Genomic DNA, 22,731 nt, shown 5'->3' with positions numbered 1-22,731 from the left:
GCTCATTAATTCCGCAGCAGAAAATCTTAAGGTAAATCCGCAGGTATAAAAAAACGCAGTGTGCTCACAGCATTTTTTAAAACTCACAGGCTTTGCTGGGGAATGACTGCAGCAATGTTAGACACATTTTTTGCAGCAATTCCGCGGCAAATCCGCAGCGTGCACAAAGGGCCTTAGACAGGAATTAGCAACATACACCCAGAACTGCTCGTGGTCCTGGGTGCATATTGCACCTGACAGATTTCCCTTTAAGGTGTGTATATTTTTTCTTTGCTATAAATGTATGAACATCGTCCCTAGACTACATTGCTTGGAGTAATCTGCAAAAATATAAAGTGTTGATCCCATCTTCTATGTTATTAATAAATAAACTAAATATTTGTGGACCCAGTTGTTCACCGTAATAGAGTGTGTGTGTGTGTGTGTGTGTGTGTGTGTGTGTGTGTGTGTGTGTGTGTGTGTTCTTTCAGACAGTTTTATTCCTATTACGAATCTTACTTTTTAAACCTATAGATCTTAAATTTACCCATTAGACCTCTTTGATTGTGGAAAATACTTTTGCAATGTTCAGAGACACCATATCCACAGCCATGTTATTCTTAGGTTAGTTTGACAACTTTTGTCCTTGGAAAAAAACATTAAGTGACGGCCAATATTGTTTTACTATCACATACTCCTGTATAAAATCCTTCACAAACCCCTAGAACATTTGTCCCACACACATTGTGGAAAAGGTTTACTAATCTAAACTTACCATGGACCCTTTAAGTATGGGCACCACATTAGCTTTGCGCCAGTCACTAGTTTTTGGGTTTGTTGTTTTTTTTTTTAAACACGGTAGAATATTAAATTAGCGAAGTATAGATAGTTCAAACAGTCGTTTAGAAACACCCAGACTCTAAAAAGATAGTTTCATGGAGCAAAGTTTAAATTCAGCTTTTTGAGGTAGATTAGCAGGATTATACATGTTATGGCGGCTCAATTCCTATATAAAGAAAAGTGTTAAGTGACACAACATATCTGACATTTCTCCCAGTACACTTGTCAGCGCATCTCCCAATCCTAGACAACATTTCACTCACTTTTACATCTCGCTGCCCTTTAGAATAAGAGGATTCAATCTCTCAGCTTGACGAATACTTGCTCCAAACACAGCATCAGGGATGTCAGTGAAGGTTGTGCTCAGCCACATCCAGACTATTACAGATGCAATTACTTCCTTCCCGCGTCCAAGCTGTCACCAAGATGGCAACCTGACATCTAAGTCTTCCTTGCGTATGTGTTTTGCAAAATTAAACATTTCCATCAAATGTCATTTATACATTATTTCAGATCTGAAAACAGGCAAACAAGCAGAGAAATGGAAGCACTGGGGCTGGCATGCCATTCTCCAACACAGCGGTATAAGGGGAGGTTAAAGAAAACCTAGATTTAAGAGATTGTCATCTTGACTTATAAATTGAAAACTTAAAAGAATGCTTTCTGTAGTAAACATTTTATTGATAGAAAAATATATATTTACATATTAATAGTTCACCAAACATTGTATTTCTTTATACACGACGCTGAGGAATGTTTACAGTCTAATAAAACTAAAGCCAATATATCCACATGGAAAGTCTGCCACCTAGTGTTTCACAGAAAATAAGAGCAAAAGAGAAAAAAAATATATCTATAAAAATCAAACAGTCAAAAGGGTTGTTTCATTTTTGCTACATATACGGGGAAATGCATGACCTGAATTCTAAATTATGTACAACGCCAATGTAAGATGTCAGCCAATGCATAGCCAGGCTCTTCCCAACATAATGTGATGAGAACACGGCCTACGGAGTTTTATTGATCCATCTAGTAAATTATGTTAAGTGGTCTGTGGTGCTAGAGGAGCTGTGAACCTCATCATTGTGGTGACAGTGAAGAATACTAAATGAAGGTGTAGTAGATAAAACACTGATCGAACAGCCCAAGGAAGGACAGATTAGGGATACTGAAATGGAATCATTTCTCTTAATGAAATAATACCATGATAAGTATTAAAGAATACCCAAATGAAGTACATAGGTAATTGCCAATAGTGGACCTTCATTTTTGTGAAGTCACACATTGTCATGCTGCGAATAGTACAGATCATTGAGACATGGGTCCCCACTAACTAATCACTAGAATAGAAAAACAAAATAATTAACTCCTAGCAACGAACAACTGTTTTTGTAGTGGTCAGAGGACATCCTATCATATATTCCGGACACTTAATTTCCTACTACTAAAATGTCAAAACTTTGACCAATCAAAAAATCATATTCCAAACGTCTAAAATCCAGAGCAGAGAAAGCATGGGTCCTTGAAGGCGACCTTGCACTTAGCATAAAAATCTTCTGGATAGTTTTGGAGAGAACAGTGATAAGTAAATAGGGATCTCAGAGTATTATGTGTAAAACTATTCGGAAGTGTGTTATAACACAGAGTGGCGACGCTTACAATGTTTCAATCGCCTCTTTCCATATGAACATAAAAATGTTCTTCCTTGACCAACCCCCACCACCCAAACCATCCAAAGGATTGTGAACCTAAAAATGTAAGGGCTCCTCATCACGCAAGGTCCCCAATAATGACCTGAGCTTGCACCGATTCAGAGTTCAGATAGAATCCCTTCTCAGGGGCATTCCGGTCTACATAAATGTTCACCAATCCACTGGATACATGATAGATTGGTTTAGGTCCCTTCACTGTGTGACCCACACCAATTTCACCAGGAGATCTTTAGGATACGAGACAACTAAAGATTTCGGATTTTGACCATCACTCGTCACCACATAAACCGCTGGGTTTCTTCACTATCTGGCCAGTGAAAAGTTTTATTCAAGAACAAGTAAAACGTGACTATGTTGACAGTGACATATAGTGCCAACTCCAGCAGAAGTTTCCTTGTGGATGGAATTGATGTGTTTAGTCTGAAGATTAGGTACGGCAGGATATAGTATCGAAATTCCATTAACTTCTGAGGAACAGTGGCAAATAACAAGCAAGCAAAAAACATCAGGAGCCACAATGTTGACTTGTTCTTCAGAGCATCAAGAAAGCTCCAAGCTGCAAAAAGATATCCAGGGACCAGTGCATATTTTACAAGCTCGTGCCTCTGGAAAATGTTCTTCCAGACATAGAAAGGGAAGTGGCGATTATCGGCAAGCAGATACTGGTGAACATACGTGAACTTCCAGATGAGGAACACAAATATACAAGCCAGGCTTCCATACAGGAGAGGACGTCTCCAAACTGATCTAACAAACTCTGTTATTTTTTGAAAGGAGGTAAAAACTGGAAATGAAAAGACCAGAGTGAAAGCAAAGAAGTAGAATAACTGGGGAAAGTGGAAACAGGCTTCATGATTACTTCTGTCTCCGACCACAATCCCTCCATTAACTACCATAAACCCAAGAAAACACAACACTAGGAGGAGGTAAGGCCATGTTAATATGGCCAAGGTCAGTACGTTTTGGGGGCTCAGCAAATAGCGGAGGAGAAACTTTAAAGCTTCTACAACCTCTAGCGATGATTTCTTAGAAGGTTTCTCATCGTTCTTTTTCAGCTGCGTCCTCCATGCTTCCATCACCTTTTCTGCAACAATGTTTCCAGCACAAAAGACTATCCATATAATGTTTGTCTGACGAAAGCACAAGGCGCAAAAACCAAGAAGAGACGCACTTTTGTGATTTCCATACAAGCACATTATATAAGTAAAAAGGACAAAAAATGTTGAACCAGGGTCTGTGTAATAGAGAAATGTAAAAAAAAACAGAGTGGGGAACAGATATAACGTCAGGGTACACAAGATTCTTCTCAAAGCTGAAACCTGTGGGAGACAAAAATACATGTTAGATTTTCTTACATTAAAAGGGGCTGTCTGGTCTCAAGGAAAAAAAAAAAAAATCAAAAATCGACAGTTGCTATGTGATTTCACCTGTGAAAATGTGACCATTACCCTCCCCTGTATAAATGATTTATGTGTGTATATATGTGTGTGTGTATGTATGTATGTATGTATGTATGTATGTTACATGCAGACGAATCTCACCTAGCTTCTCACAAAATAAGAGACCTAAGAAGTGCAGGAGACTAGTTAGCATGTGACCGCAAGTATACGACAAGTGGTTATGTACCGTATTTTTCGGACTATAAGACGCACCGGACCATAAGACGCACCCAGGTTTTAGAGGAGGAAAATAGGAAACTAAAATTTTAAGCAAAAAATGTGGTCATGACACACTTGTTATGGGGCGAGAATCTGCTGCTGACACGGTTATGTGGTAATCTCCCCAAATTCCCCATCCTGGTAATGATCCTCCTGCCTTGTGTATATTATTATATATCTATATATATAATTGCCTTATTCTGTCTGTCTGTCTGTCTGTCTGGCTCCAAAATTGTGTCCTTACGGTGACACAAAGCTGATTGGCCGCTGGGCTCGCCATGGCCCCTCCCCCCCACACGGATTGGCCTCTCGCCCCGGCTCTCTGCAGGCCCCGCCCCCCTCACGCAATGCACGCTCGCTCTGGCCCAACTGACACGGAGCTCCGACTCCCAGGTGAGTTCACACACACACACACACACACACACATCAGATCACACTCACTCTCACACACACCTCACATCACATCCACACACTCACAACATCCTGGGATATCGCTTGCTTCTACACCGGCTCCGTCACGATCCCAGCAGCGCCAGACATAACCTTGCGCTGCTGGGATCTTGACGGAGCCCGTGAATGCTGGTAACCATTATACACATCGGGTAACTAAGGTCCCTTGGTTACCCGATGTGTATCATAGTTACCAGTGTACACCGGCTCCGTCACGATCCCAGCAGCGCCAGATATAACCTTGCGATGCTGGGATCTTGACGGAGCCCGTGAACGCTGGTAACCATTATACACATCGGGTAACTAAGGTCCCTTAGTTACCCGATGTGTATCATAGTTACCAGTGTACACCGGCTCCCGGTACACATGTGCAGGGAGCCGGCATTATACTCCTCTCCCCCCAGGACTACTCCTCCTATTACAGTCCTCCTATTATACTCCTCTCTGAGTATAATAGGAGAAGTATTATAGCATGGGGGATGTAGCACGATGGCGGGTGCGCAGCATGGGGAATGTAGCACGATGGGGGATGTAGCACGATGGGGGATGCGCAGCATGGGGGATGTAGCACGATGGGGAGTGCGCAGCATGGGGGATGTAGCACGATGGGGGGTGCGCAGCATGGGGGATGTAGCACGATGGGGGGTGCGCAGCATGGGGGATGGAGCACGATGGGGAGTGCGCAGCATGGAGGATGGAGCACGATGGGGAGTGCGCAGCATGGAGGATGGAGCACGATGGGGAGTGCGCAGCATGGGGGATGGAGCACGATGGGGAGTGCGCAGCAATGGGGGATGGAGCACGATGGGGGGTGCGCAGCATGGGGGATGAAGAACGATGGGAGGTGCACACCTCCCCCCAACACACACACACACACAGGGAACCACAAACACCGCCATACACAGACACCCACACACACAGACAACGCTGCACACACACACACACACAACACCCAACACACAAACACCGCGGCATACATAAATATACGCACATACCGCACAACACACACATTGCACAAAACATACGTCCCCCCAAAACACACCACACCCACGCAAACCGCGCAACACACACACACAACGCTCCACAAACAACGCAACACACATACAACACCGCTCTCGCCCCCCGCCACACCCAGAACATGTACAGCGCCCTACACAAACACTTGGTAACTACACACATCTATCTATCATTATATATATATATATATATATATATATATATATATATATATATATATATATATATATATATATATATATATATATATATATATATATATATATATATATATATATATATATATATATATATATATATATATATATATCACAAATCATACATGAACTACACAATACGTAAATTCTAGAATACCCGATGCGTAGAATCGGGCCACCTTCTAATATATATATATATATATATATATATATATATATATATATACATACACACAGTTAGGTCCAGAAATATTTGGACAGTGACACAATATTCGCGAGTTGGGCTCTGCATGCCACCACATTGGATTTGAAATGAAACCTCTACAACAGAATTCAAGTGCAGATTGTAACGTTTAATTTGAAGGTTTGAACAAAAATATCTGATAGAAATTGTAGGAATTGTACACATTTCTTTACAAACACTCCACATTTTAGGAGGTCAAAAGTAATTGGACAAATAAACCAAACCCAAACAAAATATTTTTATTTTCAATATTTTGTTGCGAATCCTTTGGAGGCAATCACTGCCTTAAGTCTGGAACCCATGGACATCACCAAACGCTGGGTTTCCTCCTTCTTAATGCTTTGCCAGGCCTTTACAGCCGCAGCCTTCAGGTCTTGCTTGTTTGTGGGTCTTTCCGTCTTAAGTCTGGATTTGAGCAAGTGAAATGCATGCTCAATTGGGTTAAGATCTGGTGATTGACTTGGCCATTGCAGAATGTTCCACTTTTTTGCACTCATGAACTCCTGGGTAGCTTTGGCTGTATGCTTGGGGTCATTGTCCATCTGTACTATGAAGCGCCGTACGATCAATTTTGCGGCATTTGGCTGAATCTGGGCTGAAAGTATATCCCGGTACACTTCAGAATTCATCCGGCTACTCTTGTCTGCTGTTATGTCATCAATAAACAAAAGTGACCCAGTGCCATTGAAAGCCATGCAGGCCCATGCCATCACGTTGCCTCCACCATGTTTTACAGAGAATGTGGTGTGCCTTGGATCATGTGCTGTTCCCTTTCTTCTCTAAACTTTCTTCTTCCCATCATTCTGGTACAGGTTGATCTTTGTCTCATCTGTCCATAGAATACTTTTCCAAAACTGAGCTGGCTTCATGAGGTGTTTTTCAGCAAATTTAACTCTGGCCTGTCTATTTTTGGAATTGATGAATGGTTTGCATCTAGATGTGAACCCTTTGTATTTACTTTCATGGAGTCTTCTCTTTAGTGTTGACTTAGAGACAGATACACCTACTTCACTGAGAGTGTTCTGGACTTCAGTTGATGTTGTGAACGGGTTCTTCTTCACCAAAGAAAGTATAAACAAAAAGCCAGCACCAAATGTGCACTACAGCACTAAACATTCCAAACTGTACTTATTATAAAAAATGTTTTGAGATTTTTGGCAAAAAATTGCAATTTCTTGAGCTGCTTCGCCACGTCACGGCAAATCTCATTTGAAGCAGTCCTACACTAAAATATTTTTATAAAATGTGCCATACGGCCTCACATATGAATAGTAGAACTGCTCTTAGCAGCACTCACCTGGTCTATTTCAATCCCGTACCCATGACTGAGTCATGGCTGTGGGCGGGACAGGTCCAAGCAAATGCTGCATGAAGTAAATAGCCTGTGGACAAAGCCTGATGACTTAATGTGAACAGTCACCAACAGCCAAAATCCAGACAGATGGAATACATCCCAAATTGGGGTGCATAGCAAGGTGGAGGTCAACCACCGACCAATTCAATGAAGAAAAAACAAAAAGCCAGCACCAAATGTGCACTACAGCACTAAACATTCCAAACTGTACTTATTATAAAAAATTTTTTGAGATTTTTGGCAAAAAATTGCAATTTCTTGAGCTGCTTCGCCACGTCACGTCTTGCTATGCACCCCAATTTGGGATGTATTCCATCTGTCTGGATTTTGGCGGTTGGTGACTGTTCACATTAAGTCATCAGGCTTTGTCCACAGGCTATTTACTTCATGCAGCATTTGCTTGGACCTGTCCCGCCCACAGCCATGACTCAGTCATGGGTACGGGATTGAAATAGACCAGGTGAGTGCTGCTAAGAGCAGTTCTACTATTCATATGTGAGGCCATATGGCACATTTTATAAAAATATTTTAGTGTAGGACTGCTTCAAATGAGATTTGCCGTGACGTGGCGAAGCAGCTCAAGAAATTGCAATTTTTTGCCAAAAATCTCAAAATTTTTAAAATAAGTACAGTTTGGAATGTTTAGTGCCGCAGTGCACATTTGGTGCTGGCTTTTTGTTTTTTCTTCATTGAATTGGTCGGTGGTTGACCTCCACCTTGCTATGCACCCCAATTTGGGATGTATTCCATCTGTCTGGATTTTGGCGGTTGGTGACTGTTCACATTAAGTCATCAGGCTTTGTCCACAGGCTATTTACTTCATGCAGCATTTGCTTGGACCTGTCCCGCCCACAGCCATGACTCAGTCATGGGTACGGGATTGAAATAGACCAGGTGAGTGCTGCTAAGAGCAGTTCTACTATTCATATGTGAGGCCATATGGCACATTTTATAAAAATATTTTAGTGTAGGACTGCTTCAAATGAGATTTGCCGTGACGTGGCGAAGCAGCTCAAGAAATTGCAATTTTTTGCCAAAAATCTCAAAATTTTTAAAATAAGTACAGTTTGGAATGTTTAGTGCCGCAGTGCACATTTGGTGCTGGCTTTTTGTTTTTTCTTCATTGAATTGGTCGGTGGTTGACCTCCACCTTGCTATGCACCCCAATTTGGGATGTATTCCATCTGTCTGGATTTTGGCGGTTGGTGACTGTTCACATTAAGTCATCAGGCTTTGTCCACAGGCTATTTACTTCATGCAGCATTTGCTTGGACCTGTCCCGCCCACAGCCATGACTCAGTCATGGGTACGGGATTGAAATAGACCAGGTGAGTGCTGCTAAGAGCAGTTCTACTATTCATATGTGAGGCCATATGGCACATTTTATAAAAATATTTTAGTGTAGGACTGCTTCAAATGAGATTTGCCGTGACGTGGCGAAGCAGCTCAAGAAATTGCAATTTTTTGCCAAAAATCTCAAAATTTTTAAAATAAGTACAGTTTGGAATGTTTAGTGCCGCAGTGCACATTTGGTGCTGGCTTTTTGTTTTTTCTTCACCAAAGAAAGTATGCGGCGATCATCCACCACTGTTGTCATCCGTGGACGCCCAGGCCTTTTTGAGTTCCCAAGCTCACCAGTCAATTCTTTTTTTCTCAGAATGTACCAGACTGTTGATTTTGCTACTCCAAGCATGTCTGCTATCTCTCTGATGGATTTTTTCTTTTTTTTCAGCCTCAGGATGTTCTGCTTCACCTCAATTGAGAGTTCCTTAGACCGCATGTTGTCTGGTCACAGCAACAGCTTCCAAATGCAAAACCACACACCTGTAATCAACCCCAGACCTTTTAACTACTTCATTGATTACAGGTTAACGAGGGAGACGCCTTCAGAGTTAATTGCAGCCCTTAGAGTCCCTTGTCCAATTACTTTTGGTCCCTTGAAAAAGAGGAGGCTATGCATTACAGAGCTATGATTCCTAAACCCTTTCTCCGATTTGGATGTGAAAACTCTCATATTGCAGCTGGGAGTGTGCACTTTCAGCCCATATTATATATATAATTGTATTTCTGAACATGTTTTTGTAAACAGCTAAAATAACAAAACTTGTGTCACTGTCCAAATATTTCTGGACCTAACTGTATGTGTAAATTATATATATATATATATATATATATATACATACATACATACATACATACATACATACATACATACACACACACACACACATACATACACATATATATGTCCCTCATCCTGGTATAGCCCCCATCCTGCTATATACTGCCATCCTGGTATGTGCTCCCATCCTGCTATATACCCCATCTTGGCGTATGGTCGCATCCTGCTATATACCCCATCTTGGCGTATGGCCGCATCATGTTATATAACCCCATCCTGGTATGTGCTCCCATCCTGCTATATACCCCATCTTTGTGTATGGTCACATCCTACTATATACCCTATCCTGGCATATGGACGCATCCTGCTATATACCCCATCTTGGTGTGTGCCCCCATCCTGCTACGTGCCCCCATCCTGCTACGTGCCCCCATCCTGCTACATCCTGGCGTATGGCCGCATCCTGCTATATACCCCATCTTGGTGTATGGCCGCATCCTGCTATATACCCCCATCCTGGTATGTGCTCCCATCCTGCTATATACGCCCATCCTGGTATGTGCTCCCATCCTGGTATGTGCTCCCATCCTGCTCATAATATACCCCCATCCTGGTATATGCAGTCATCCTGCTATATACCCCTATCCTACTATATGGCCGCATCCTGTGGCACACAAAAAAAACCCCAAAAAACGTTCATACTCACTTTTCCTCGCTCCACGCAGCATCGCTCCTCCTCCTGTCTGTGTCAGCAGCAGCGCCACTGACCTGTGTGGAGCCGGCCACGATCCCTGCAGCATCGCTTTTCCTCCTGTCTGTGCCGACCGCGGCTGCGTGTGGACACGTGCACACAGCGATGTCATCGCTGTGAGCACCGCTAGTCTCCACGCACAGCAGCGGCCGGCACAGACAGGAGGAGATCGCGATGCAGCAGGGATCGTTGACGGTGAGTGTACTGATTCACTGCACCCCGCGCTGATGATGATGCTTGGGGGGGCAGTGAATACAGCCGCACATGATAACTCCAGGCTGTAGTTGCCAGGGGTGATCATGTGGGCAGGCTGTTTACTATGCGCGCATCACCCCGCGCACCTGTCAGAGCCGGCTTCAGCGCTGAGAGATGGGCGGGAGGATGGGCGTGCATATGAAATAAGTGGGCCCACGTGGTCACGGCATGCTGCTGCAGCCTGCTCATGCCCCCGGAGACTAGCTCCACCGCAGCACCCTCATTCCCCGCAGCCTTACATTCAGACTATAAGACGCACCCCCCCACTTTCCCCCAACATTTGGGGGGGGGGGGGGAAAGAGTGCGTCTTATAGTCCGAAAAATACGGTAACCGTCCACCCGCATGGGAAATACAGGGAAATCGTGATCACACGTGTATCGCACACTGTCATAATTCAGCAGTTTACATTGAGTGATGGCAGACTTTTCTTCACATATCCGACAAACCCTTTAAAGTGCATTCTGTCCAAGCCAATTTCATTTATGGCATATAGGTGGAAAAAAAAAAAAAGAAAAGAAAATATACAGTAGGGTAACATTTTCTATCCATCTACAATGAACTAATAAGAATATATCTATTGTGTTTTTCAATTATATTTAACGGCTACCATTAACAAAATGAGACTCACTGACAATCTCAGACAGCAGCGTATAAATGGGCTACGGCTCATTCATTGGTTTCCCAGCGGCAAATCAGAGGGCACTGATGGATTACCTGGCAGCTGGGGGCTTATTGACGGCCCCCTGTGACTGCCATCTTTGTACACCTGTAAAGCTCAGCCATAAGAGACAATTTTTCACTATATACTGCAATACCAGAGTATTGCAGTATATAGTACAAGCCATTCAAGTTCTCCAAGAGGGCAAAAAATAAAAGTCATTAAAAAAACAAAAACAAAAAAAATCTAGAAATGCAAAAATCAACCACCTTCACTCTAATAATAATAATAATTAAAAGGTGGGGGGAGCATATTTAGCATCACTTCTTGTAAAAGTCTAGTCTAGCAAACTATAAAGTAAACCAGATCAGTAAAAGCTGTAACAAAAAAAAAATTTTAAAAAAAAAGCCATACAAAATAGAAGCTTCACTGATGATAAACGCCTCCCACCGCTCCATTATTTTTTCTTCAAATCTCTGAATTTTATAAATGTGTAAGAAGTTAAATTGTCGGGGGAAAAAAATGTAATTACACTATTTGTTTTTGGGCTTTCTTTTCACTATGTTCATTCTGTGGAAAAGAAAAAAGAAAAAATAATTACTGACTTTCCAGGTCTGAGTTTGCTATCATTACCCCAAAACACCTGGAAACTCAGTCAATTTTTTTCCCACAGAATGAACACCGTGAAAACAAAACCCCAATAAACCAAATGGTGTAATTACATCTTTTTCCCACAAATTCATGTCACTTGAATTTTTTTTTCTCCAGTTTTCCAGTACATTGGATGTGAAAATTGATGTTGTCATTCAGAACTACAAACTTTTACAGCAAAAAAAAAAACAAGCCCTCATATGGCTATGTCAAATGAAAAATTAACTAAAAAAAAGTTACGACTTTTGGAGGTTGGGAGAAAAAAAACAAAACAAACAAAACACCACCAAACAAACAAAATACTGCCTGGTCCTTAAAGGTTTAAAGGTTATCATATAAACCCTTCCCACAGTTTTAGTATGCGGGAGAACTCCCTGAAGAAAGTAGGGGGCAAATGCCATGCTCTATTTCACGTTCTCAATAACTGAAATATAGAAAACCATTCCCACCCCATTTGTGGTGGTCATTGGTGGAGATACTAAGGATTAGCAATAAAGGAAACCTGACAGCTAATACACACCGTCCACGGTTTGTGCAGCACGCATCAGCCACTGACTTTATTGTAATGGAAGAAAAAAATCTTTTCAGCTCACCAGTGTATATGCTCTCCAGGGTTCAGCCGGATGCTCGAAGTCCACCGGACAGGCAGGTCCGTGATACAGGGCAAGTAGAATGGAGAAGGGGGGGACCAGGCACAGATTCGAAAAGGTAAAATTCAGTAAACTTTATTTCATCTTCTTAAAAAATTAGAAGACAAAATGATTCAAGGAATACACCATGTGATTGGCTTATTCCTTGAATCATTTTGTCTTCTAATTTTTTTTAAGAAGATGAAATAAAGTTTTCTGAATTTTACCTCTTGGAATTGGTGCTGGGTCCCCCCCTTCTCTATTCTACTTGCACTGACTTTATTGTCCCAGTCAGGGACCAAGCCCCGTTGTAGACTAGTGGGACAGGCAGGTCCTCGGTGGTTATTAAAAGAAATTTTTTCTCTGAAACACCAAAAGAGTCATAACAGATCTGGTGGGATAATACAGCCAGTGGCTGACACATTGTGATACCAATGTGATATGACTGAAAGAATGTGTGATTAGATAGGAATCATAATCAAAAGATAGGAGTGATCCCAGATATTATTTGACCTATCAATAATTCAGTATCAAAGAGATATCCTCTGGATAACCAATTTCACTATGATGACCAAAGAATACATGTCAAACAGGTTTTGAAGCAGTTTCAAGATAATGAGGAAGTCACATTTACAGTTCCACTTACCGGAAACTTGTGGTTGGCTTAAAGACAGGTTTAAGGAAGCTTGCATATGAAATTTACGGCTCATTGCAATATTTCACTAACACTATGGTCAACTGTTGTCGGTCAGTTGTCAACTGGCAGGATGTACAAGTAAATGTGCAGGAAGCTGCTGGTGCCCACAGCAGTTTGTGGTCAAGTTACATGAACATGACTCAGCTGTCACATGCTGGTGACCATTTAAACACAACCTACAAAGTTTTCCTATAAAATTACACCGGACTCGCTTAATGTTAAGGGAAACCTTCCAGGACATTGAAGTGTACGTACGCACTGTTCCTGTGATGCAAGATGCCATGTTGTTTCCTTATCATTAACTCGAGTTCCCTCCGATGTGAAAGGATTGCTACAACAAACGGTAATGTTGATGCATATTTCTGTTATTGTATAAGATTCTATGACTATAGTTCTAAATGCCTATGTACCATTGATTATATTCATGTGCTATTAAAATAAATAGTATCTTGCTATAAAGAATATTAGTATTCGTGCCTGATTAGGATATCAGTGAGCGCTTCGTAAGTACGGGCTTTCAGCCCCTTTTTAGTAGAATTTAGCAAGACACACATGCTGCTCAAACAGTGGGCAGCATGTATCAGCTGTGAGGTTCCCTTTAAAGACAACTCATGACTTAAAAGGGGTGGTTCACTCTTTAGTTTGCCAAGCCACATCGATATAAACGTTGAGAAACAAGGCTTCTCTCAAATACCTTGTGTTGGCAATAGTGCCTGTGAGCGGCGCTATTGTGGTCCGCTCCTCCCCATCGCATGACCCGTCTCCGTGATGTACGGTGAGGTCACGTCAATTTCCAGTTAACCTCACGTCACCGCAGCCAGCCTAAGGCTTCAGTGAGTGACTGGGCTGCGGGCTGAGTTTCACGGCTCGTCATGGTCCAGCATCACCCCTTCATGTGGCGCTCTGCAGTGAAGGAGAGTGCGTGCGAGAAGCTGGGTTGTGACGAGCCGTGTAACTCCGGCCACAGCCCAGTCACTCACGGAGACTGGGTCTCACCTCAATGATGTCAGGTCAACTTAAAGTTGACATGAAATCAAAGGTCACAGAGCCCAGGGGTCACGCAAAGGGGATCAGCGGACCACAATAGCACTGCTCACAAGCACTGCTGCCAACACAGATATTTGAGAGAAGCCTTCTTTCTTAACGTTATATTGATGTGGCCAGTAAGGCTAAGTAGTGAACCATCCCTTTAAAGTACTGAAAGAAAAAAGGCTATGTGCATACCTTGAGTATTTGGTTGCAGAAATCTCTGCATTTCTTGGCAGGAAAAACTCAGGGCAAAATGTGTGTTTTTCTATGCATTTTTGCATGTAGTTTTTAAATTGAAGTCAACGGGTGAAAAAAAGCTGCAAAAACACAAAGAATACTGCAGATAATTTTCTGCACCAATGCGTGCACCACACTACAGGATTCTCATTGACTTTGCCGGCATCAGGATTTGGTTGCAGTTTTGTGACAAATCCACACTAAAAATCAAGGCCTTATATTTAGTTATCATTCAGGAACTATAAGTAGCCACATACACAACATCTGGCCATAGATACCTTTGTGTGCATCCTGCACAGGATTAAATAAAACATGTACAGATTGCCAAGACTAAAAAGGAGGTTAATAAACCGCAGCATTCCAGATGAGCAAACAACGCTCCCGCTCCATCCGAAGAGCCAGGCAGCAGGCTTCACTATGCCGACAGATGTCAGGTACAGGCCAGGCAGAGTCGTGATCATTGGATCCCACTGGGAGAAAGAAGAAAAAAAATGGAAAACAGATATAATTAGAAAATATAAATGTGTGTTTTCTTTGAAATATAATAGAATAAAATGTCAACAAGGACCATGTCAAACACATTCATCCACCCATAAACTTAAGGCCCCGTCACACTAAGCAACATCGCTAGCAACATCGTTGCTAACGAACAACTTTTGTGACGTTGCTAGCGATGTTGCTGTGTGTGACATCCAGCAACAACCCGGCCCCTGCTGTGAGGTCGTTGGTTGTTGCTGAATGTCCTGGGCCATTTTTTAGTTGTTGCTGTCCCGCTGTGAAGCACAGATCGCTGTGTGTGACAGCGAGACAGCAACAACTAAATGTGCAGGCAGCAGGAGCCGGCTTCTGCGGAGGCTGGTAACCAATGTAAACATCAGGTAACCAAGAAGCCCTGTCCTTGGTTACCCGATATTTACCTTTGTTACCAGCCTCCGCCGCTCTCACTGTCAGTGCCGGCTCCTGCTCTGTGCACATGTAGCTGCAGGACACATCGGGTTAATTAACCCGATGTGTGCTGTAGCCAGGAGAGCAAGGAGCCAGCGCTAAGCAGTGTGCGCTGCTCCCTGCTCTGTGCACATGCAGCTGCAGCACACATCGGGTAATTAACCCGATGTGTGCTGTAACTAGGAGAGCAGGGAGCCAGCGCTCAGTGTGCGCTGCTCCCTGCTCTCTGCACGTATGGCTGGTCACTGGTTGCTGGTGAGCTCACCAGCAACTCGTGTAGTGACGCTCCAGCGATCCCTGTCAGGTCAGGTTGCTGGTGGGATCGCTGGAGCGTCGCAGTGTGACATCTCACCAGCAACCTCCTAGCAACTTACCAGCGATCCCTATCGTTGTTGGGATCGCTGGTAAGTTGCTTAGTGTGACTGGACCTTTACTGTCCAGAGACTTTTTGGGAACACAAAAAACTCGAGTGTTCCCAGGTATACTGCAACATCAGGAGGTTATTGTGTACGAGAATTTATAGCAATAATTACAGAAGAAAGCATAACCCAATACTGCAGGGATGGAACACAACCAAAGTAAACCCAAATGACATGGAAAGTGCTCCTGTGTCACACTGCGCTCATCTGATTTCCTCTGGATGGCCTTTCCTTCCTGATTACATTACATTTGATAGATCTCTAGAGGGGAAGATAGCAAAAGCTTTAAAACAACATTACAAAAAATAACATAACACGTACTGCCAGCTGAGAGTACAAACAAAAGTATATCTACACAGACCAGGCAGTACCAATGTGTAAGCAGGAAATATTCACGGACCTGCCTCATAAATATTCAGTTCACAGGGGAAAGCTTTACACAAATCCACAAACAGAAATTGTCCGCATTAATGTGTCTGAAATGATTAAATCACAGGCACGCACTTACTAGTCAGTGTATAAAGCAGCAACCGTGTGGGCGCGGGCGCTGCAGGCCGGAGAATAAACCTTTAGATATGGTGCTTGTCATAACAGTGCAAGACATCTTCATTCTACGCTCTGTGCCCGCAGCACACACACCATTCCCTTGTCATAATGCGTCACTTGCTATTAATTGACAGCTACGTATTTTATAGAATTATTTATGATAAGTAAACACGTCATACAAAAACTGACTTAATATTTTAATATGTTTTAGGCAGGTGTGGAATAAATGCTCCAAAGTAAGGCTTTCAAAAAAAATAGGAGTGTAATAGGTAGTGATGAGCGGACTCGCAGATCAGGTTTTTAAAATCCGGTTCCGGGAGATATTCCAGTCCGCATATAAAAGTCTATGGGGACCAGAATCCAGCGATTAAAAATAGTGGTAGAAGGGATAGGGGGATGGTAGTAAGCGCTCTGTACTTACGGAGGCTCTGGCGCGGCTGTACACTGCGTGCCGCCCTAGGCACGGGACCACGGGTGCCTAGTGGCAAATACGGCCCTGAGTGGAGAGGTGACAATCCAAGCTGCTTGAGGTCTAGTGTGAAGTTTCCACAATCAGTGATGGTTTGGGGAGCCATGTCATCTGCTGGTGTAGGTCCGCTATGTTTTATCAAGACCAAGGTCAACGCAGCCATCCACAAGGAAATTTTAGAGCACTTCATGCTTCCCTCTGTCGACAAGCTTTTTGGAGATGGAAGAAGGGAATTTTGTTACTTACCGTAAATTCCTTTTCTTCTAGCTCCTATTGGGAGACCCAGACGATTGGGTGTATAGCACTGCCTCCGGAGGCCACACAAAGCACTACACTAAAAAGTGCAAGGCCCCTCCCCTTCTGGCTATACACCCCCAGTGGGATCACTGGCTCACCAGTTTTAGTGCAAAAGCAAGAAGGAGGAAAGCCAAGAACTGGTTTAAACAAATTCACTCCGAAGTAACATCGGAGAACTGAAAACCATTCAACATTAACAACATGTGTACCCGAAAAACAACCAAAAATCCCGAAGGACAACAGGGCGGGTGCTGGGTCTCCCAATAGGAGCTAGAAGAAAAGGAATTTACGGTAAGTAACAAAATTCCCTTCTTCTTCGGCGCTCCATTGGGAGACCCAGACGATTGGGACGTCCAAAAGCTGTCCCTGGGTGGGTAAAGAAATACCTCATGTTAGAGCTGCAAAGACAGCCCTCCCCTACGGGGAGGCAACTGCCGCCTGCAGGACTCTTCTACCTAGGCTGGCGTCCGCCGAAGCATAGGTATGCACCTGATAATGTTTGGTGAAAGTGTGCAGACTCGACCAGGTAGCTGCCTGGCACACCTGTTGAGCCGTAGCTTGGTGTCGTAATGCCCAGGACGCACCCACGGCTCTGGTAGAATGGGCCTTCAGCCCTGATGGAACCGGAAGCCCAGCAGAACGGTAGGCTTCAAGAATTGGTTCTTTGATCCATCGAGCCAGGGTGGCTTTGGAAGCCTGCGACCCTTTGCGCTTACCAGCGACAAGGACAAAGAGTGCATCCGAGCGGCGCAGGGGCGCCGTGCGGGAAATGTAGATTCTGAGTGCTCTCACCAGATCCAACAAATGTAAATCCTTTTCATACCGATGAACTGCATGCGGATAAAAGGAAGGCAAGGAGATATCCTGATTAAGATGAAAAGAGGATACCACCTTAGGGAGAAACTCCTGAATGGGACGCAGCACTACCTTGTCCTGGTGGAACACCAGGAAAGGAGCTTTGGATGACAGCGCTGCTAGTTCAGACACTCTCCGAAGAGACGTGACCGCTACCAGAAAGGCCACTTTCTGTGAGAGTCGAGAAAGTGACACATCCCTCAGAGGCTCGAAGGGCGGCTTCTGGAGAGTAACAAGGACCTTGTTTAGATCCCACGGATCTAACGGCCGCCTGTACGGAGGTACAATATGACAAACCCCCTGCAGGAACGTGCGCACCTGAGAAAGTCGTGCTAGACGCTTCTGAAAAAACACGGATAGTGCCGAGACTTGCCCTTTAAGGGAGCCGAGCGACAAGCCCTTTTCCAACCCAGATTGCAGGAAGGAAAGAAAGACAGGTAACGCGAATGGCCAGGGAGATACTCCTTGTGCAGAGCACCAGGATAAGAAAATCTTCCACGTTCTGTGGTAGATCTTAGCAGAAGTGGACTTCCTAGCCTGTCTCATGGTGGCAACGACCCCTTGGGATAATCCTGAAGACGCTAGGATCCAGGACTCAATGGCCACACAGTCAGGTTCAGGGCCGCAGAATTCCGATGGAAAAACGGCCCTTGGGACAGTAAGTCTGGACGGTCTGGTAGTGCCCACGGTTGTCCGACCGTGAGATGCCACAGATCCGGGTACCACGACCTCCTCGGCCAGTCTGGGGCGACTAGTATGACGCGGCCGCAATCGGATCTGATCTTGCGTAACACTCTGGGCAAGAGTGCCAGAGGTGGAAACACATAAGGGAGCCGGAACTGCGACCAATCTTGCACTAAGGCGTCTGCCGCCAGAGCTCTTTGATCGCGAGACCGCGCTATGAAGGTCGGGACCTTGTTGTTGTGCCGAGACGCCATTAGGTCGACGTCCGGCACCCCCCAGCGGCGGCAGATTTCCTGAAACACGTCCGGGTGAAGGGACCCTTCCCCTGCGTCCATGCCCTGGCGACTGAGGAAGTCTGCTTCCCAGTTTTCTACGCCCGGGATGTGAACTGCTGATATGGTGGAAGCTCTTTCCTCTACCCACATGAGAATTCGCCTGACTTCCTGGAAGGCTTGCCGACTGCGTGTCCCTCCTTGGTGGTTGATGTATGCCACCGCTGTGGAGTTGTCCGACTGAATTCGGATCTGCTTTCCTTCCAGCCACTGCTGGAAGGCTAATAGGGCAAGATACACTGCCCTGATTTCCAGAACATTGATCTGAAGGGTGGACTCCTGCTGAGTCCACGTCCCTTGAGCCCTGTGGTGGAGAAAAACTGCTCCCCACCCTGACAGACTCGCGTCTGTCGTGACCACTGCCCAGGATGGGGGCAGGAATGATCTTCCCTGCGTTAATGAGGTGGGAAGGAGCCACCATAGCAGAGAATCCTTGGCCGTCTGAGAAAGGGAGACTTTCCTGTCTAGGGAAGTTGTCTTCCCGTCCCACTGGCGGAGAATGTCCCATTGAAGTGGACGCAGATGAAACTGCGCGAACGGGACTGCCTCCATTGCTGCCACCATCTTCCCTAGGAAGTGCATGAGGCGCCTTAAGGGGTGCGACTGACCCTGAAGGAGAGACTGCACCCCTGTCCGTAGAGACCGCTGCTTGTCCAGCGGAAGCTTCACTATCGCTGAGAGAGTATGAAACTCCATGCCAAGATACGTTAGTGATTGAGTCGGTGCCAGGTTTGACTTTGAAAAGTTGATGATCCACCCGAAAGTCTGGAGAGTCTCCAGCGCAACATTCAGGCTGTGTTGGCATGCCTCTTGAGAGGGTGCTTTGACAAGTAGATCGTCTAAGTAAGGGATCACCGAATGACCCTGAGAATGCAAGACTGCTACCACTGCCGCCATGACCTTGGTGAAAACCCGTGGGGCTGTCGCCAGACCAAATGGCAGAGCTACGAACTGGAGATGGTCGTCTCCTATCACGAAACGTTGGTGCTCTGTAGCAATCGGCACGTGGAGATAAGCATCTTTGATGTCTATTGATGCAAGGAAATCTCCTTGAGACATTGAGGCAATGACAGAGCGGAGGGATTCCATCCGGAACCGCCTGGCGTTCACATGCTTGTTGAGCAGCTTTAGGTCCAGAACAGGACGGAACGAGCCGTCCTTTTTTGGAACCACGAAGAGATTGGAGTAAAAACCTTGCCCTTGTTCCTGCAGAGGAACAGGGATCACCACTCCTTCTGCTTTTAGTGAGCACACCGCCTGCAGAAGGGCATCTGCTCGGTCGGGATGTGGGGAGGTTCTGAAGAACCGAGGCGGAGGACGAGAACTGAATTCTATCCTGTACCCGTGAGACAAAATGTCTGCTACCCACCGGTCTTTGACCTGTGGCAGCCAAATGTCGCAAAAGCGGGAGAGCCTGCCACCGACCGAGGATGCGGAGGGCTGAGGCCGAAAGTCATGAGGCAGTCGCCTTGGAAGCGGTTCCTCCGGTTGCTTTCTTGGGGCGTGACTGAGCCCGCCAGGAATCTGAGCTCCTTTGCTCCTTCTGAGTCCCTTTGGACGAGGAGAAATGGGTCTTGCTGGAGCCTCGAAAGGACCGAAACCTCGACTGCCACTTCCTCTGTTGAGGTTTGCTTGATCTGGGCTGGGGTAAGGAGGAGTCCTTACCCTTGGATTGCTTAATGATTTCAGCCAATTGTTCACCAAACAGTCTATCTACAGATAGCGGCAAGCTGGTTAAACATTTTTTGGAAGCAGAATCCGCTTTCCATTCCTTTAACCACAAGGCTCTGCGCAAGACAACAGAGTTGGCAGACGCAATTGAGGTACGGCTTGTAGAGTCCAGGACAGCGTTGATAGCGTAAGTCGCAAACGCAGACATTTGCGAGGTTAGGGACGCTACTCGCGGCACTGCTGGACATATGATAGAGTCCACCTGTGCCAGGCCAGCTGAAATAGCTTGGAGTGCCCACACGGCCGCGAATGCTGGAGCAAACGACGCGCCAATAGCTTCATAGACAGACTTTAACCAAAGGTCCATCTGTCTGTCATTGGCATCTTTAAGTGAAGCCCCATCTTCCACTGCAACTATGGATCTAGCTGCAAGCCTGGAGATTGGGGGATCCACCTTTGGACACTGGGTCCAGCGTTTGACCACGTCAGGGGGAAAGGGATAACGTGTATCCTTAAGACGTTTGGAGAAACGCTTATCTGGGTAGGCATGGTGTTTCTGGACTGATTCTCTGAAGTCAGCGTGGTCCAGAAAAGTACTCAGTTTAGGCTTGGGATACCTGAAATGGAACTTCTCCTGCTGTGCAGCTGCCTCCTCTGCAGAAGGGGCTGGGGGAGAAATATCCAACAGTCTATTGATGGCCGCTATAAGGTCATTTACCATGGCGTCACCATCAGGAGTATCCAGATTGAGAGCGGTTTCAGGATTAGACTCCTGATCACCCTCCTCTGTCTCATCATGTAGAGACTCTTCTCGCTGAGACCCTGATCCGCGTGAGGACGTGGGGGGGTCTCTCCCAGCGAGCACGCTTAGGCTGCCTGGGACTGTCATCTGAATCAGAGCCGTCAGGCTGAGATGCCTGGGACCCCCTTGAAGCACTGATTAACTCCAACTGAGGGGGACCGGGGAACATTGCCGCAGCAGTGTCCATGGACTGAGTAACTGGCCTGGCCTGCAAGGTCTCTAGGATTTTTGTCATAGTGACAGACATCCTGTCAGCAAAAACAGCAAACTCTGTCCCCGTCACCGGGACAGGGTTCACCGGCGACTCTGCCTTGGCCACTACCACCATAGGCTCCGGCTGACGAAGTGGCACAGGGACCGAACATTGCACACAATGGGGGTCATTGTAACCTGCCGGTAGATTAGCCCCACAAGCGGCACAAGCAGCGTTCACAGCCTGTGTCTTGGCACCCTTGCGTTTTGCAGATGACATGTTGTCGTCTCCTCAGAGCAATAGGGGTATACAGCCAAGAAGCGACCTTACAGTGCAATATATATAGATATATCTGGTACAGGAAAAAGTACACCAAATAACACTGTGGCACTAGTGGGGCCAGCACGAATGTGCTGCTTACCGCCCGCTTAACGCGGGTGTGTGGTCGCCAGAAATCCCTTGTCTGGGTCTCCCAGAGCCTGTGTCCGTTCCCCAGCCAGACTGCATGCAGGAATGGCTGCCGGCGTCTCTGTGGAGGGGGGGCGGGCCCTGGGTGTGCTCAGACAAAAAGCGGGAAACCTGCGTCCCACTGTGCCCAGTGAGAGGGCTGGAGCATGTAAATAAGGCTCCAGCCCTCGGCGCTGACGATTGCACAACGCCTGTCCACTTCCCTGATTGACAGGGAGGGGGCGGGAACGAAGCGGAGCTAGGCCGCAAACGCCGGGGACTAGATTTTATAAGCGCCGCCGTCGTAAAAGCACGGTCGGCGCCAAGTCCCCGGCGCACTACAAGTCCCAGCCGCGCCGCCGCTCCCGGAGCGGCCGGCGCGGTAGTTCCCAACACATAAAGTCACTCAGCCAAGCTGCAGTGACTCAAACCCCAGCGCGCAGCGTTACTGTCCCCGGCGCACTAGCACACCCAGCAAGTCTGGAGTGTGCGCGGCCAGTCCATAGGGGGACACAGAGTACCTGAATGTTGCAGGGCCTTGTCCCTGAACGGTACCCCGGCTCCTTATCCAGCAGGTTCAATGGGTCTGT

At 45.7% G+C, this 22,731-nt stretch overlaps 1 protein-coding gene across 3 annotated transcripts in view; it reads right to left on the bottom strand.

Moving 5' to 3' along the window:
- Window positions 1-1,479: 1,479 nt before the first annotated feature.
- The window catches only part of ALG10 (ALG10 alpha-1,2-glucosyltransferase), a 56,911-nt gene continuing 35,659 nt past the window's right edge, over window positions 1,480-22,731 (bottom strand). For all 3 annotated transcript variants that reach the window (XM_075345120.1, XM_075345122.1, XM_075345123.1), the window contains 2 exons: window positions 14,760-14,951; window positions 1,480-3,850 (listed from right to left, as the gene is read on the bottom strand). In XM_075345120.1, coding sequence (XP_075201235.1) covers window positions 2,807-3,850; window positions 14,760-14,951 — 1,236 coding nt within the window. In that variant the 3' untranslated portion in view covers window positions 1,480-2,806. The remainder of the gene's footprint in view (window positions 3,851-14,759; window positions 14,952-22,731) is intronic.

This window comes from Anomaloglossus baeobatrachus, chromosome 4 (assembly GCF_048569485.1).
Source record: "Anomaloglossus baeobatrachus isolate aAnoBae1 chromosome 4, aAnoBae1.hap1, whole genome shotgun sequence".
Classification (NCBI taxonomy): domain Eukaryota; kingdom Metazoa; phylum Chordata; class Amphibia; order Anura; family Aromobatidae; genus Anomaloglossus; species Anomaloglossus baeobatrachus.
This window is presented reverse-complemented; position numbering and strand designations above follow the sequence as displayed.